The sequence below is a fragment of the Gopherus evgoodei genome, chromosome 3 (genome assembly GCF_007399415.2).
Source record: "Gopherus evgoodei ecotype Sinaloan lineage chromosome 3, rGopEvg1_v1.p, whole genome shotgun sequence".
In the NCBI taxonomy this organism is placed as follows: Eukaryota; Metazoa; Chordata; order Testudines; family Testudinidae; genus Gopherus; species Gopherus evgoodei.
Genome location: NC_044324.1, coordinates 220086938 through 220105009, shown reverse-complemented (window position 1 = coordinate 220105009; position 18072 = coordinate 220086938). Strand labels below are relative to the sequence as shown.

At 44.0% G+C, this 18072-nt stretch overlaps 1 protein-coding gene across 2 annotated transcripts in view; it reads right to left on the bottom strand.

The window, feature by feature from the left end:
• The window catches only part of XRN2 (5'-3' exoribonuclease 2), an 86389-nt gene that overhangs the window by 37567 nt on the left and 30750 nt on the right, over positions 1-18072 (bottom strand). For both annotated transcript variants that reach the window (XM_030558128.1, XM_030558127.1), the window contains exons 16-20: positions 15706-15824; positions 13034-13169; positions 939-1046; positions 768-857; positions 202-274 (exon numbers count right to left, since the gene is read on the bottom strand). In XM_030558128.1, coding sequence (XP_030413988.1) covers positions 202-274; positions 768-857; positions 939-1046; positions 13034-13169; positions 15706-15824 — 526 coding nt within the window. The remainder of the gene's footprint in view (positions 1-201; positions 275-767; positions 858-938; positions 1047-13033; positions 13170-15705; positions 15825-18072) is intronic.

Genomic DNA, 18072 nt, shown 5'->3' with positions numbered 1-18072 from the left:
GCTCTTCACATGAATTTATTTTTAAAAATCTGCTGTAAAATGCTCTTTCCTTCCTTAAATAATGCATTCAAATATATGACAGTAAATCTCATTAATCATTATCTAATTAAAACTCTTTCCTATTTGTTCATATTTTTCAGACACCCCCCAATACGAAGATTAAGGTTTCAAGTTCAAATAGAAAAAGATCTTAAATTTCACCTTGCCAAGCAAATTTCTTCCCATTCAAATCAATAGCAAAATCTTCAGGGTAGAAGTCAATTATACTTGATTCCTGCATTTGAGAAAAATCAGAAGACCATTAAAAACAATTAGGAAGTGGATTCACAAATCTGCATAGAGCTGGATGAACCTTCTCTGTTCTTTGTCCTGCTTAACACAAAACTGTTTAATATGGCTAATGAAAAGGAATACACTGTATTATAAAATACCATCCAAGCTAGAAGGCTGTGGGGAACCCCCCAAACCCAACAGAGAGTCAAGGATTGACTAAACAAGACAAGCGGGGTAGGATTTGGTGGGAGTTCAGAAAAATGGCGCTAGGCCTCCACTCCTGAAATAATTTGCAGGGTTCTTGGAATCAGAGGAGATTTTGGTTTGTCTCTACAGAAACGGGCTCAGGAAAAGTCATTTAATATATTCCAATATTTGAAACAAAAAGATTCATGTTTCACAAAGCTGTATGACCAGACAAGTAAAACTGTTACTTTCCCCGGTCAGTATTATTCCTTTAAGACAAACCAGTAGCAGAAAGAAAGGATTCTTACTGGATCAGTCATGAGCTTCCGCCATGTTGGTGGTAGAAAGTTACCACTAGCAGCAGGAAATACTCCCATGAGTTGTTCAAGTGGTCTGAACTGCCAAAACAAAAAAGGGAAAAATGTGAGTGACTTCCAATAACTTATTAAAAGACAGAATAATAAATGAATGTCTCTTACCGGTTTTGTACCCTTCTCAAAGTCTGAGGGCAGGTCTGCAATACCTTCAAAGTCAGAGGCAAATGGCGCATAATGGAAAGGATAGTACCACTTCCAGGAAGCACAACCCTAGTTTTGCAAGACAAGAGACTAATAAATGACACAGCTCAGAGGAGATAAATAGTCACATATATTATTAGTGGCTATCTAAAGATGAGCACCAGTGTTACAGCCATGTGTCATGGAGAAGGTTAAGATTCTGTCAAGGGTATTTTTAGTAAAAGTCACGGACAGGTTGCAGCAATAAACAAAAATTCACGGAAGCCCATGACCATCCCTGACTTTGACTAAAAATGCCGGGGTGGGGAAAAACAGACAAAACAGAGCACAGCCAGAGGCTTGCAGCTGCTCCTGTCCTGCTGCTGCTGCTCCGGTGGCACAAGGGCTTACCGCCAGCAGCTGCACCAGCCCTGCTGCTGCTTCTGTGGCAAGGGTTGACTGCTGCTGCTCCAGCCCCAAGGGTGCTGATCCAGCCCCAGCCACAGCTCCTACCCCAGAAGTTGCAGAGGTCCTGGGAAGTCACTGAATCCATGACAGACTCGTATCCTTAGTCACAAAACTAGGAAAGTTACCTCCCAGGTTCACTGAGGAAAGAATTGCTAGTTCTAAATATCGTTTGGAATTGGGCTACTCCACCAAAGTTCAGGTCAAGGCTGAAGAGATGAGTCCCAATAATTCAGCAGAAGGCTAAATTCAATGGGCAGTGAAGGAGACCGTAGGGACTTCCCGAAGAACTTTTGAGACAAAGTCTTATGTCAACACATCCTTTGTGCCTGTTACCAGAGAAAGAACTGCTTTATCCACAAACACATCCAGAAGAGGTTCTCTGAACAGTATTCCAACAGCCACTCTTGCCAAAGTAGCAACCTTACTCATTAAAGTATGACTTTTCCGACATTACAGGCACACTCCCCCTCTCCTCACAATGCATACAAGCACATACGTAGTTCTAGTCCTAATTCTTAATCCTTGGTTGTGTATACTTTGTCTGCAGTGTGTGTGTTAAAACGAACAGAGGTCACTTTATCAGAAGTAGTTACTACTGAGTGTAGTTTCTGCATATTCCCCTGGAGCCATGTGCTTCTGGAACAATAGAGTTTCAGAACCTTCTAACAAGCCATGCCACAAGCCTTCCTTGCAGCACTGAATGTTTGGTAGCCGCCGTTATAGGAGGGGCATGCAGCCCCAACTGCAACAGTATCTAAGAGTAGAAATCTCAGGAAAAGGATAAGGCAGGAGAGAAGTATGAATGTGTGCAGGCAACTACTTGAAGAACTACAGTTACAAGTAACCTCTTCTTGTATATATAAGGTGGCTTCTACATATCCAATACATTCCCCAAGATGGTAGGCTGAGGTGTTCTAGATAAATAGTGACTGCTAAGCTGCCCTCTTATGGTATCCGTTTGAGATGTCATGTCAAAAAAAATAGTGTTGTAAAGATGTGAACAGAACTCGATGTTGCATCCTGCAAATATCAAGTATGGAAACATTACTTAGGCAGACAGATGCTGTCTTGGTATTAGTTAAATGAGCCAGAAGAGAGACAGGTATTCAGACATTATGTATTGAAATCTGCTACTTATTACATAACATCTTTCTAAGTGGATAAAATTAAGTGGAAACAGTATCCCCTCAACACTGATCCCCTTAAATCTGGGCATCTGAGTGACTTCAAAGTCTTGGTCCCATTTAAGAAAAAGTTTAAAATTCCATATAACCTTTCAGTATGAAGTCATGTCTCCCCAGGATGCATGTGATACTTTGGGGAGGAGCAAAAAGCATAATTTACAACTTTGAAGAGGAAATTAGTATGTGGTCATTGGATAACTTTGTCAATCAAATCTCACAACTCACTCTCCTCACAAGTGTAAATGTGATGAAGAATGCTCTCTTAAGGCAAAAGATGGAACAATGATCCAACACTCAAGGACTCAAAAGGTGTCTCCATCAACCTGAACAATACTAATCTGAGATCCCATGTTGGGAAAGGATCTTTGACTGATAGAACAGAAGTGAGATTAATTTTCATGGCAACAAAGTTTGGCTTATTTTGAGAAAGAAAAGTTAAATTCTCTTAATATTGGGGTTTGGGGCCCAGAGACGCCTGGAATGCCACACATCATGCCAAGTGTGTAAAGGTACAAACCACCTTTGCTGCAACTTCAAAACAGTGTTGCTTTTGTGTACAACAGAAGTATTACATGTACCTCAAATTACATTTTTCCTTATCTTAAAGGCACTGAAACAAAGGGAGGGATTACAAGTGAATTCACTCAATTGAGAAATAGTAGTCCTACAGAAGAGTACAACAAGAGAAACCCAAACATCTAGGAATATGGTACAACATACAAAGGAAGCTCTAAAAAGTCTGTGTAGAGCTTCCCCTCCCTTCCCCCAGATCTTGGGTTATTTTTCTTAGTAGTGCCACTTGAAGCTAAAGTCTACTATTTTAACTTCCAACTATGCCTAAGTAAATGTTGGTGAGTGTGTTATTGTACCCCAGGGAGGTCGTTTCTCTACAGCCAATTTTACATTTCTTAGGATTGGCCGTTAATCCAGCATCCCAGAGGGCTCGTAAGGCGGTGACAACTTGGTTGAGGTGATCCGCCGGTTGTGGCTGTAGATCACAATGTCATCAAGATAAGCAACTTCACAGGCTTGGTGTGGCCAGAGGATCCAGTCCATCAGCCTCTGGAAGGTAGCTGGGACCCCATGAAGACAGAAAGGCATTCGTGTAAATTGATATAATCCGGTTGGGGTTGCGAAGGCCGTCTTCTCATGGGCGCTCAAACTCAGGGGGATTTGCCAGTACCTCTTTGTGAGGTCCAGCACGCTGATGTACTGGGTATCTTCAAGATGATCTAGGAGCTCGTCGACCCATGGCATTGGGTAAGCATCGAACTTTGAAATGTTGTTGACCCTTCTAAAATCAATGCAGAAACAGACAGTTCCATCCAATTTTGGGACCAGAACGACGGGGCTGCGCCAGTCACTTTGTGATTTTTCCACTACCCTCAGTTCGAGCATGGTTTGTACCTCCTTTTCGACTAGGTCCCGCATTTGGCGTGGCAACAGTCTAGTGATCTCGCATATAACTTCCCCTGGCATAGTCTGTATCTTGTGTTGCACCAAGGTTGTTTTCCCCGGCCTTGAGGTGAAAGTTTTTGGGAAGGACTTCAAGAGGGCCCTGGCTTGTTTCAGTTGTTCCTCGGCCAGGATATCCCCCAACTGTGGCTCTTCTGAGTCAGCGGGATCTGGTGGTTCCAGTCCTAATTCAGGGTCCAGGGGGTACGGGGTGATCAGGAGCCCCTCCTGCTCCAGCCAGGCCTTTAGCAGATTGACATGGTATATTTGTTTTTTCTTTTTCCGTTCGGGTTGGGATATTTCATACGTGACAGGTCCGACCTGTCGAAGGACTTCGTATGGTTTCTGCCACTGAGCTAGGAGCTTTGACTCCTCTGATAGGAGGAACAGCAGGACCCTGTCGCCTGGCACAAAGGTCCTCTCCCCAGATCCCTTATTGTAGGTTTGCTCCTGGGCTTCTTGTGCCTTCTGTAAGTTTTCTCTTGCCAGGTTCCCCACCTGGGTCAGGCGTTCCTGGAGCTGATGAACATACTGGAGGAGGTTGTGGGTGAGAGATGGTGTTTGCTCCCAGTTCTCCCGCATGAGGTCCAGTAGCCCCTTGGGCTGCTGGCCGTACAGCAGTTCAAAGGGTGAGAATTTGGTGGAAGACTGAGGTACTTCCCGGAGGGCTAGCAACAGGTGGGGAATCAGCTGGTCCCACTGGCGCATCTCTTTCAGGGGGAACTTCTGCAGCATATCTTTCAGTGTCCAATTAAAGCATTCTACCAGCCCGTCTGTCTGGGGGTGGTAGACTGAGGTCTGTAACTTTTTTATCCCCAGGAGGTCGCAGACCTGACGGAGGAGCTTGGATGTAAAGTTTGTGCCTTGATCCATCAGGATTTCTCATGGGAGGCCGACCTGAGTGAAGATCTTCAGGAGCTCGGTGGCAATTGTCTGGGCAGTGATATTCTGAAGTGGAATGACCTCTGGGAACTGGGTGGCATACTCCAGGACTACCAGGATGTACTGGAACCCCACAACACTCTTTAGGCAGGGGCCCCACGATGTCGATGCCGATTCTCTCGAACGGAGTGCCCATGATGGGAAACGGGATAAGAGGGGCCTTTGGTATCCCCTAGGGCAACTCATTGGCAGTTAGGGCATGAATCACAGAAGTCTTGAACTTCCTTATGTACTCCGGGCCAGTAGAATCGGGCCAAGGTTTTCTCGTGGCCCAAATGGCCAGCCACGGGAACATCGTGAGCCAGCTGCAGGACCACTCGGCAATGGCAGCAGGGGACTACAAGCTGTGCTCGAGTCCAATTTGTTGAGGACTCTTGGTTGATCTGATATAGGCGGTTCCCCCTCAGCTCAAAATGGGGGTAGGTAATGGCCTGATGGGATACCGTCAGGGTCCCGTTAGCCCTTACCAACTGTTCAAACGCACGACTAAGGGTCAGATCCTCCCGTTGGTCGCAACTGAAGTCTGCCCCTAACAGGGGTGGCCCCTCAGGGGGTGGCTGTCCAGGTTCCCCTCTTCTTCCAGGGTATCGGGGTTTGGGCCACCGGCCCAGAGTTCCTCCTGGTTGGGGTCTGCTGGGGCTATGTTGTCTCCCACTAGGGGTTCCCCTTTGAGGGCTCTTCGCCCTGGTAAGGCCCGGCCTCGCATGGCCAACAGGATCTCTGTAAAGCTCCTCCAGTCCCGGGTCTCCCCCGAGCAGACCTCCACAAAACTGCAGTCCATCATAGGGCACACCCGGTGGAGTGTCCAAAGCGGTCACAGGTAAAACACGGACCCAGATCTGGATGTTGGGGCTGGTCTGACGCCATAGGTGTCCTGGGGAACTTCTCCATAAGCTGGGGTCACCCCCCGGTTGAAGCATCGACCGACGGCCCCCGTTCCCTCCAAAACACCCGCTGGCTTTGCCGATGTCCTGTCTGTCAGGGGATCGTGGGTTCGGCCAGGGCTCGCTCCTCTGGCCTCAAGCTCTCTCCCCCGGGACCTGGTGGGTACAGCTCGTGGAGGCTGGGGCCCCGGTCCTATGGGGGTCTCTGCCACTAGGAAGTCTTCGATCAGAGCTACGGCCCAGGTCAGCATTGTCAGCCGATGGCGCATGACCCACGTTGTTCCACGAACTGGCAAGATGTACAAAAAAATGCTCCAGCACCACTTGTTCTGCTACCTTGACCCCCATATGCTGGTCTGGTTGTAGTCACCGCCAGCAGGCCTCCTTCACCTGCTGGGCTATCACCCGGGGACGAGGATAGGTCTCCCGGAGTCATCGTCGGAAGGTTTCAAGGGTGATTTCCAGGACGTCGAGGATACGGCCTTCAGCTGTGCGTAGTCACGGGCCTCGGACCCAGGAAGTGTCTGGTAGGCGGCCTGGGCCGGGCAAATACGGGGCTAGTAGTGTGGCCCATTGGGCCGTCGGCCGTTTAGCGGTGAAGGTGACCCTCTCAGAGGTGACTAAGAAGGTCTCGGGGTCATCATCAGGCTTCATCTAGGTCAGGAGCAGGGGTACGATAGGGTCCGGAGGTCCCAAGGCTGCGCTGGGGTGAGGAGGTCCTGGGGTCGCCCACAGGGCCACAAGTTGTTACAGACATTGCTGCTGCTGTTCGCGGTTCTGGATCCCCAGCTGCTGCTGTTGGCTGCCGAGCTGTTGCAGTAGTTGCTGCTGGCTTTCTGCGAGCCACTTAATCAGTCTTTCAACTTCCATCTTCTGCATCTCTCAGAAGGGGTAGAGGGAAGCATCTACCCCACTTGGCGGTCGAGACGTCCCCTTATCTCAGGGGAGGGGACGACAATCCCCACTTCTGGTGCCACATGTAATGCTCCCCTCACTCACTCCAGAGGAGGGAGGCCCGTCCACCTCACTACAGGCCTCTAGTGGTGGCCGGCAACTCTGCAGCACCAATTCTCCAGGGCAGGGAAGAAATGAAAATCTACACTGAGCAGCGGTGCAGAATTCCCCCAGGAGTAGAACACGAAAACTGCTCCAAAAGAATTAACTTATGAGCCCTTACCTCCTTATATATAGCAAGCTGAGTTTTATAACCCTGAGCTAGGTGTAAATACTTCAGTCACCTTTTAAATCTTCTCTCAAGACTACATAATTTCTGTTTTGTCACTCTCTCCTCCTATAAACCTCTTCGTTCCATTTATGATTCACATTGCCCTTTGTCTGGGCTGCACAATCACAGCAATACTGAATGCCACGTTGGCAGTCGGCCAGCCATTCACACCTAATTTGCATATTCGTTAAAAAAAAGTAAAGAGGAGAGAAATGGACATTAGGAGAGTTCTAAGAATCCACACTGCCATACTAAACAGAAAGGCAGTTGGCTTGGAGCAGGGCTTAACACAGAGATCTGCACAATTAAAGGCAGTCCTGACAGAAGTGTTCTGGACTCAGGTGAAAGAATCCCCCTCTTCAAGAAGGGCCCCACAAGCGAAGTGGAGCTCCACTCCCAACTCAGTTCTTCAGCAAATCAGCCACACAGCTTCACAAAAAAAAAAAAAAAAAAATAGGCAGCTTGTCCTCAGCAGCTGCAACTCAGGCCTGGACTACACTACAGAAGTAGGTCCACATAAGTTGCCTTGCGCAGACCTAGTTGTGCAAGTGTCTACACTTCTTGTCTCCCACTGATGTAAGCTCTCCTTTACGCTGACATACTGACCCCATCTTCCCGAGTGGCGCTGACCCATGATCCATGTGCTGAGGTTGATGCAGTGTGAAGGCAGATACTACTTTCACTATGTCAACTCTAACAGTTCTCCAGCAGCTAGCTGTCCCCCAGTGTCCAACACTGACCACTCTGGTTACAACTGTGAACTCCTTTACCCAGTGGTCACAAAGACCAGCAGCCCCCTACTCTTCCTTCCACCCCCTTTAACACCGTAGGAATTTTTGAAAATTTTCCTGATTGTCCAGCTTGGTGAGCACACCTAGCAGCTCTCCATTGTTGTGTGCAACTGCCCAGCTGATCCTGCCGGCTACGTGCTCCAGGTGTGCACTGGCCCAGGAGATCCAATATGTCCTGTCCATGGGGAAAAGAGGCTGTGGAAACACAGCTACTGGCCAGCCATAGAAACAGTGACATTTACAAGCAGATTGCACAGGGGATCCAGGAGAAGGGGGTATGACAAGGATCAGCAGCAGTGCTGCATGGAAGTGAAGGAACAGTGGCAGGCATATCAGAAGGCACCAGATGATCTGATGCCAAGCTGCAGACTGGCTGCTTTGACAAAGAGCTACATGTAATACCACCCTCCACACTGCTGCCAATAGCTATGAGGAGCCTAACTCATGGGCCATTGGTGTGAACAGCGACGAGGAGGAGGATGGGGACAGGACACAGCTCTTCACTTTTCATTCAATCACTTGTACTGGAAAAGAGAGCAGTTCAACAAAGAGATGGCGTTATCTGCTTTTCATTCCCCTGTAGAGCTAGGAAAGGGGACCGTGCGGAGCAGTTTATGTATACAGGGATGTCCCTTGAATCCTCCTGAGAGATCACAATGAAAAACTTTCATGGAGGTGCCCAGTAAAATCCTCTCCCAAAAGACTTCCAGAGATGGCAGCCTTATAGGCCGCGGCAGCTTCGAGTTACCAGCAGCCACTGTGCTCTCTTTGCCTGTGTCACCCTCAGGAGTGAGATACCAGCGAAAATCCCCACTGCCTGTGGAAGGTGGTGCCAGCATTCAGTGCCATTGTCGGATACTCAGTTTCATGCAACCTAGCAATTCCCTCCTCATTTCCCCTCACCCGGGCAGACCATACTGACCATGGCTGGAGCTGTGAATTGCACTATATACAAGAACTCAAAAGAAGTAGCATCAATAAGCATGTCTTGTTATAAGGAGGAGAAAGAAGAGGACTCGGGATGACATGTTCAGAGAGATCCTGCAAGCCAGTGCTGCATCGGACCATGAAGAGAGGGTCAGGAGGATTAAAATGGCATACTGCATGGAGAAGGAGAGAGCGGACAGGAGAAAGGTGCAGGAAAAGAAGAGGGAGAGGCACCAGGACATAATGAGGCTTCTTCAGCTGCCAACACAAAAACACTGCAGATTCTTGCGGACCTACAGCTTCAACAGTTATGGGCTTTCTTCCCTTTGCAGTCCATGGAGCATTCCAATGTAGCACCCCCCTACACACCAGCCCAAACATTCCATATGGCATCAGGGGGCCACATCACTTACCCCTCTGCCCCCCATCACTCCACACCAGGGGACAGCTTCACATACGGACCTGAGTGCGCCACAGTTGACATGTGTAGCTAAAATGGAAATGACTGTTCCTTCCCCTTCTTTACAGCCATAAGTCGATGGAACAGAACTTAATATATTTGCTTTTAACTTGCACAGATTTTTGTTTTTTTTTAAAGAGTTTTCATTACTCAATAACACTAGTGTTTGGAAAATAATACATCTTTATTAGTTCCCAGCTGGTGCTGCAGAATGCCTGCCAGCAGTGAAAGCACCCACTTGTTACTGTAGACTGTGACAACTCATAGGATCAGTGACAAGCAGCACAATTATCGTAGATGTACACCAAGCACCACACAACTAGCAGGCCTCCAAACTGCAAAGCCAGGTAGAGCACAGTACACCACAAAACACCACATTACTGTAGCTTGCTCTTAAAAAGTGTTCTTTCAAAGCCTGCCTGAGCCATATAGCTCTGAGCTGAGCTCTTCTGATAGCCGTTGAGTCTCACTGTTCAAACTCAGCATCATCTCTGCTCTCCACCCCTGCAGGAGCTTTTTCCCCCTTGGCTTCACAGATATTATATAGGTCACAACTATGCAGTTATAACCACTGGGATACCATTTACTCACAAGATTGGATGTCAGTGAGAACAATGCCAGCATTCCTGCAGCCTACCAAATGCACATTCAACAGTCACTCTGCACCTGCTGAGCCAGTAGCTGAATCTCAACTTGGCACTGTCAAGTAGGCCAGTGTACAGCTTCATAAGCCAGGGGAACAAAGGGTAGGATGGTTCCCCCTGGAAACTATTGGCATTCCAACATTACCAATGGTAATCTGCCAGTCGGGAATAAAAGTCCTTGCTTGTCGCTTTCTGAACAGTCCTGTGCTCTTAAATATGTGCGCATCATGCACCTTCCATCATGCACTCTGATGTCTGACGAGTCCCCAGTGATCCACCAACATAGAAAAAATAGCCTGTCAATTGAAGTACTCTGTGACAAGGTGGTCTGGTGCCAAAAATAGGGATGTGCATGCTATCTATAGCTTTACTGCAGTTTGGGAACTCCATTGCTGTAAATCCATCCACTATGCTCTGAACACTGCCAAGAGTCAATGTCCTGCGCAGCAGGAGATGACTAATGTCCCTGCACACTTGCATGACCAAAGCCTCCGGGATGGATTTTCCAAATATAAAAGGAGTTCCCCTGACCAGCTGCAATTCAGTATCAAGTTTCCACAGTGCAGTCGCCACTTGCTTCTCCTCTGTCAGTGCAGCTCCCATTTTGGTGTCCCAGAAATGGAGGACTGGGGTAAGCTAAGGGCACCATTCCAGGGCCGTGGCCTTGCCCATCCCAAAGTTCTGCAGCCACTGCTCATCCCAAGCCTGAATTACAGTGCTGTCCCACCAACCATCAGCCAGCGCTAGTTTCTCAGGCCCAGAAGCAGCACTCCATGACCACCACCAACCACTCAGAATTGGTTCTTGCTACGTCCCACAGCAATCTGCTTATCAGGAAGTCGTCATGTTCCCCATGGCTCTTCTTGAGGATCTGAAAATACTGAGGAATGAGAGTCCTGTGCTTGTAATGCTCATGACAATAATGTAGAGCTGCGCAGGCTCCATGCTTCTGTCAGATGGCAGACAGTGACAAATCTCATGTGGGCTCATGGGATTTTCAAAATAGGAGCTAAAATTATGGGATAGTATGGAGTGGAGAAAGCTGCAAGATATGGGAACTTGACCCCAGAGTTCCAGTCACCCCGGCACAACTTGTTTCCGTCCTACCATACATTGCCAAAACTTCTCAAAAAAGACAGTTCACTGGATGGTTGCGAGTTGCACACTGGGATACGTACCCACGGTGCTCCACACTGTGCATCAAAACAAATACTCCTGGTGAATATGCACAGCTCTGATGCAAGGAGCCAAGCGTGAATGTGCACAAGCAATATACTAACTGCATCCAACGAGGGTAATGCCACAGCACCGTGGATTGTGGTCACGCAATCATGCTTTCTAACCTTCATACTTAGCTGTCATGCAACCTCAAAATGTAAAGAATGGCAAGCACCCTGCCTCGTTACCTAGATAAAAGTGAAAATGCTACACCAGATGCCAGGCCTTTTCGAGATTCCCTGAAACCTAAAACACTGTTCACTCTAACCTCCACCTCTAAATGGAGTATTTCATTATAAAATACAAATTAAAATCAGTGACCGAGCAGACTGATCTAAACAGCAAGAAAAACTGGTAATAAATTTTGTATTTAGTTAATATAACCCAAATTACATATCACGTATTCATATTGAAATAGCACTAACAATTAAACAGTGAAGACACCCTACAAACAAAAAAACCACCACTGCATACTATTTTTGCTACTTGATATTATTTAAACTATCTATTCCCAGTTCATACAAACTTCAACTTGTTTTGTTCTCAGAGCACGAAACTAGTTATTAACCATCACTGCTACAATCCCCAATATGTCTAACTAATCTCTTGCCAATCTGACATCTCAATTATCAAAAGACTTAAATCAGATCTAGATTCCTTCAATTATAATGCACTTCATGTAACATCACTACAATCCACAGAGAAGACTGACAATTCTGTACCTTTCAAATTCTTACAAGCATTTTGCATTCTTTCCCCTTCACTCATTTGGTCATTTGGAATTAGTTTTACCAGCCCTTGCATTGCTATCTTCTTCAATTCAAAGAAAAAGCTTGGTAGCTTCAAATATTTACAGTGCAAGACATTTAAATGAGTATTTACTCAAACAGCTTTTACACCCTTAGAAACAATCCTCTGCTGTTCGACTACCGTAAGAAAATATTAAAATGACTTATTGATGTTGTGATTAAGCGTTAATTTTCTGTAATATTTTATGAATCCTACATGTGCCTCAGTTCCCTATGTATTTTGCATGGCTTGCCAGTGGGGAAAAAGGAATAAGTTTGCCCATAGCACAGGCTAAACAGACATAGGCCTGTGTGTCTCCTGGCTGTGAGAGCCTGAATGTGTCATTAAAAAGGACTGGCAAACCCCATATCAACAGAAAACCCGAGAAGACAGTAGAAAACCCAATCATCAGGAAACTGACATACCAAAGGACCCAGGGGGAGGTGGATTTCTCTGCCTCTCAGCAACGAAGCTGAGTAAAGACCCCAGCTTGAAAATAAAAGGACTGGAAGGTATGATGGATAAAAGTTGGCTTCTGGAAGAAGCTGGAGTGGCCTTGCATCTGGAAACTGACTAAGAACATCCGACAGAGCCTGAAAATGGAGTTTCATTACAGCTTAGCTGGGCCTCTGGGTTAACCAGAATGGACTATGCTTTAACCATCATTTCTCCGTGCTACCCTAAAGATGTCCTATGCTGTGTCCAGTTGACTAATAAACCCTGCTGTTCTGAAAAGCTGTTAAGAGTGTCATTGTAAATACTAGGTGGAGGCGCCTTAATCCCTGAAGAGAAAACATGTCTCTACCTGGAGGTTTCCCTCAGCTGGACTGACTGAACAGAGCTCAGTGTGACAAAGAGCTGCAGCCCAGAGGTTCAGTCTTAGGAGGCAGTGAGGCCTACCCTGAAGGAAGAGTGAGACCCCTTGGGAGTCTGGCTCGTGGAAGGGGTTCCTCCAAGGTACTGTTCCAAAGCTGGGGGCCTAGCACCAATCCTATCGATCTGTAACAGATTACAGCCACTATCGACTGAAAGACAGATGGGCTGCAAAAATGGAAGAAAATTAAACTTCATAGAATAAAAATTTAAGTACCTGATAATAGTATCTGAGAACCCAGCAAAGCCCTTCAACATAAGACTGTACAACTTTACGACGGAATTTCTCGTCAGACACATCAACATCAAATTTGTTCTTGTAGTAGCGCTGTTTCCAACCAGATTCCCATAACCTACACAAGAAGCACAATTAGATTTTAGTTTACAATTGTTTTCATATTATATATTTAAAATGTCACATATTTTGCAATGAAAGCTAAGGCAAATGCTGTACTAACGTTAGGGTAATGGTATGGCGAGCATCTCACCTCAAGAGATGCATCAATTTAAAGTCACTTACACCCTAAATTACCATTTGATGTTTGACAATGTCTTCTACTCATTTAAACCTGGGCTTAGGGAGGGTGGGCAGGGAACTGACGGAGACCCAAAAGCCAGAGGAGTAAACACACTGGCCAGAGACTGAGATGAAAGTTATGACTGGGAAAGCCAAACTTGAAAATTTAGGAGTAACACCCTGAGAAGCAGTTTAGTCCTTATTCTCTGCTGCTTGGACAGCATTGTGATTTCTACAAAAAGTGCTGTCCCTGAACCCTGCTTGAAGGGGTAAAGATTGTTCTAAAAAAAATTTTAAAAATTGAAATACATTTTTATTTTTAAAAGTAAATAAACCTGTTTAAAATTTGGAGCTATGACAACCTATGTTAAGACCTAAAAACTTACTACAATCTATTAAAAGCATTTAAACAAAGACATGCTGCATCAGAGCGCTCTCCTCAAGTTTTAAGGACTTAACAAGGGAGCTTCTTTTCCAATTATATACAGAATCAGGGGGAAAACCATCTAACTTCTGAGGTCAACTCAAGCTCATGTACTGCACTATCTGTCTATACCAGTGGTCCCCTTGCAACCCAATCAGCACACAGCAGCAGCCCATGTGACATTCTCGGGACCATACAGGTAGTATACATATTGCGTGGATGCAGCCCACAAAACACAGAGCTGCATATGCAGCCCACAATGGTCAATAGGTTGAGAACCATTGATCTATACTATTTTCAGTCTTTACAATGGAGGAAGTGCTGCTATTTTCCCAAATGCAAGTACTTCCTGTTTGTTGTGCAGCAAAGCTTTTGCTTTAATTACTTCTGGTTTCAGTTTAACTAGCAGTTTGTATTTTCATTTGGACTAGTTCAAAGTTGAAAAACCAGTTGGCAGCTGATAAAATAGGCAAGCTTGTTTCCCTCTTCCAAGCTATGAATAAAAACCAGGTGAGAGGATGAGATTTACTAATTCTAGAAACCTGAAGGACACGGGGCAATTTTCAGAGGTATTTAGGCATCTAAATATGTAGATAGGTGCTACTGAAAAACCAGCTAGGAGCCTAATTTGCATTGATTTAAATGAGAATTAAGCATATAAGCTTCTTAGGAACTTTTGAAAAACCTAGTAGGCACCTAACTGCATCTTTAGACACCTATATATCTTTGAAAGTCTGGCCCACAGTGTGTTCACTAACTATAGTTAACACTTCATGCAGTTTGCACAAATTACAAATAAAATGACAGTCTAGTAGATAAGAAATGGATCATTCAAAATTTTCTAACATAATAAAAATGTAAAGATTAAGAACATGAATAAATGTTTATTTAAGCAAATACATAGCTCATCATACATGTACAGACAGTGCATCCTGGTTAGCAAAAAGTAACAACTAATTTAGTGTAACGGCTATATTTGGTCAATATATATATTAAAACATGTTTATTTGCACCAAATGAGAATAAACCTGTCTTTAGGAAAATTAATAAGTATAAATGCAAAAATATCACAAATATTTAAATCAAGGTTTCCTGCTTGCTGATTTATACTTCAGTGTGAACGCACAGGAAAGAAAAGAAAGAATAGTTTGGCATAAGATCAAAGGACACTGATCAAATATGGAATGCAGGATGCAGTGATGAATGTGTTACCCAAACTTTGCACCCTGCTAAGATTTTAATGTGCTACACTTAAATAAACGTTTCTTCTTCTCTATACCTAGGTCCTCCCCTCGCCCCCCCGCCGCAAAAAAAGCCAACCCCCAATTGGTACATTTCTCATGACGCTATTCTAAATAGGGAATGAAGTGACAGTGGACTTCTCTAGCCTTTCACCTTTTGAGACCTTGGTTCAAACCTTATTTGAGTTGGCTAAATCTGCTTTCACCTTATTCCTACCTTATTCATTTATGTAAACAAAGGGCATCTTGCTCATAGCTAACACACATACCCAATATAAAATCAATATTTCAAAAAACCCAAAAACATATTTCGGTAATCAATATAAATAAAGCTACACACCTAGTATAACTGAACTTTATGGGTTAAATAGCTCAAAAACTCAATTGCAAAACAGTGGCATTCAGCTCACATAATCAAAGCTAAACACTGAATGTCTAGCCAATTTAGCGCTTGGTCTCAAAGGGAGTAGTGGCTTGGAGGACAAAAACCTGTATGCATACTAATCTAGATACTTAGATTTAACAGCTATAGCTTACACATCTCACTGGAATTTACTGAATATTCTAACCCTCCACATTAATTACTCATGGATAAAAAGATCATAGGAAAGCATCTGAAGGCACTGCTGCTCTAAGCTAAATAGCATTAATTAGGCTGCATCTACTTCAGCAATTTGCTAACAAAGTGCTACAAAAAATGGCTTCACCTGATATTATCCTCTGGCTCAGGTTCACTGTCACTGTCTTCTGCTTTGCGCTTAATTCCTCCTGCGGGGGACGGGGTGCGATCAGAAGTGAAACTAGTATTAGGAGATGAAGAAGGAGTCTAGGGATATAATCAGATATAAACACAGGAAAAAGGGTTTTATTATGCATTTCATATTCATTAAAAATTAATGGTTTTGTGTGAAGAATGAAGAAAATTTGTTATTTTTACTTAAAACAAAAACAAAAAACTACATACTATACGATCATAAAATATTAGGAAGTCCACTAGCATGAAATAGCGTTTTATAATAGGAATCAAACATTGGAATGTAAAAACAAAAACCAACAACGAAATATGAAATTCTGTGACAAAGCACAAAACATTTGGTATAGTCCAGTCTAACAGTAGGAATAGAAAAAACAATTGGATACAAGGCTTATTTTATGACTTCTGCTTATGACTGCAGCAAAACAGGTCACATATACAGACTATAACATAAAGAGGACTTAGAATTTACAGAACTGGCAGCCAAATTTAAAATATTTCTGCAAATTGCAAGTGAGCTCTATTCAAATAAAAGTATCTTAACATGGAAGAAAGTTTTAGGAAGTCTCTCTCATTTCTGCAGCTCACAGTTAGAAGATATTTAAGATAAATAAAACTTAAACACTGAAGATTGTGACGAACTGACAAGAGCTAGGAAGTTAAAATTCTGATGAAAGCCTCAAAAGAACAATTTTAATGCATTTTTTGCTTTAAAATACAAAATTTCAGGATTAAAGCGAGTAGTAAATTAAAATGGCAAACTTTTATTTACCCAGGCTTACCAGACAAAAAATACTTATTAGCAATAGAGAAATGTTTATTGAAATGTACATTTACTGTTTGGATGGGCAAATAGAGCCAAAGGGGAATCCTCACTATACACTGCATACGAGTGACTTTTCTATAGTCAAGTCTGGTTAAATGTTTCCATAACAACCACCTCTAGTTTTCAGTCACTCAACTTTCCAAAAGTTTTCCCGTAGGCAGGTATGGGAAATTTGTAACTAAGTAAATACATTTTTTAGAAAGTATAAATAATTAGCAGTTCAGTCTTTATTTTTATATATTTGGAGCAGCAGGGAAGCTACTCCTCTGCATTATAGAAAGTTGATTTTTGAACAGCACTATAGCTGAAACAGAATCTAGGAAGTTCAAACCTGGCCATTGTGAAGCAAGCCTTTGCAAAAACTGTTTGGAACTTGGCTAAATTACAAGGCACTAGGCAGGGGAGAACAATTTGCACATACACAGTAGATATTTCTTACCACTAGTGCTCAAAAGGGAGACTGTACATAATGTAGAGCTGCCTGACTTAGGTGCATATTAAGTGTGGACATCTTCTAAGGTCCACTGAACGAAGCAGAGCTAAACAACTTATGTATGTGCAAAGAGTCATTCTGTATGTAACACTGACAACCAATACTAAAGTATACAACTGGATGAGTATTTTTAATACACTCTACAGCAGTGCTCCTCAAACTTCTGTACTGGTGACCCCTTTCAGACAGCAAGCCTCTGAGTGCGACCCCCCATAAATTAAAAACACTTTTAAATATATTTAACATGATTATAAATGCTGGACGCAAAGCGGGGTTTCGACTGGAGGCTGACAGCTCATGATCCCCCATGTAATAACCTCGCAACCACCCGAGGGGTCCTGACCCCCAGATTGAGAACCCCTGCTCCACTGCACTAAGAATGAAAATAAGTTGAAAGGTACACTATTTGATAGATAAACTGCCATTTTTCCTACAACTTCACAGGTGTATTCACTCAGAGCACAGAGGAAAAGAAACTAAAATACTCTCCACTGGAGAACATCCCACTTTAAATTAAATAATCCTACAAAAAGGACAGTCTACAGAATTGTTCCAAGAGACAATAACTACCCATTTTTCAGCCAGCCTGAATGCTATCTCCATCTGTTGGAGACAAGAAAAGAACCCAGCATATTCAGCTGTGGCAGACATTTCACAGGGGTGGGATTGTAAGAGGTTTCTTTTTTCCTGCCTGAACTGGAGTGGAAGTTGGATGTTATACCCATTCCTGGGCTAGAACAGAGACTACATGGACCAAGAGGGTGTGATTATTTTTTTATCAATCACTAAAGGATACAGAAAATTAAAGCTAACATGACTAGCTCTGGCATTAGCCAGCATCATACAAAATATGAGCATAGAATAAGAACCTACACAGAATAGATTATACATTGATCCAAATTTAATGTCTCCAATGAAAAATATTTTCATTTAAAATTAGGAAAAAAACCCTACTATGTAAAACTGAGCTTTCACTGGTCTTGGGAGATAGCTGGTTTGTT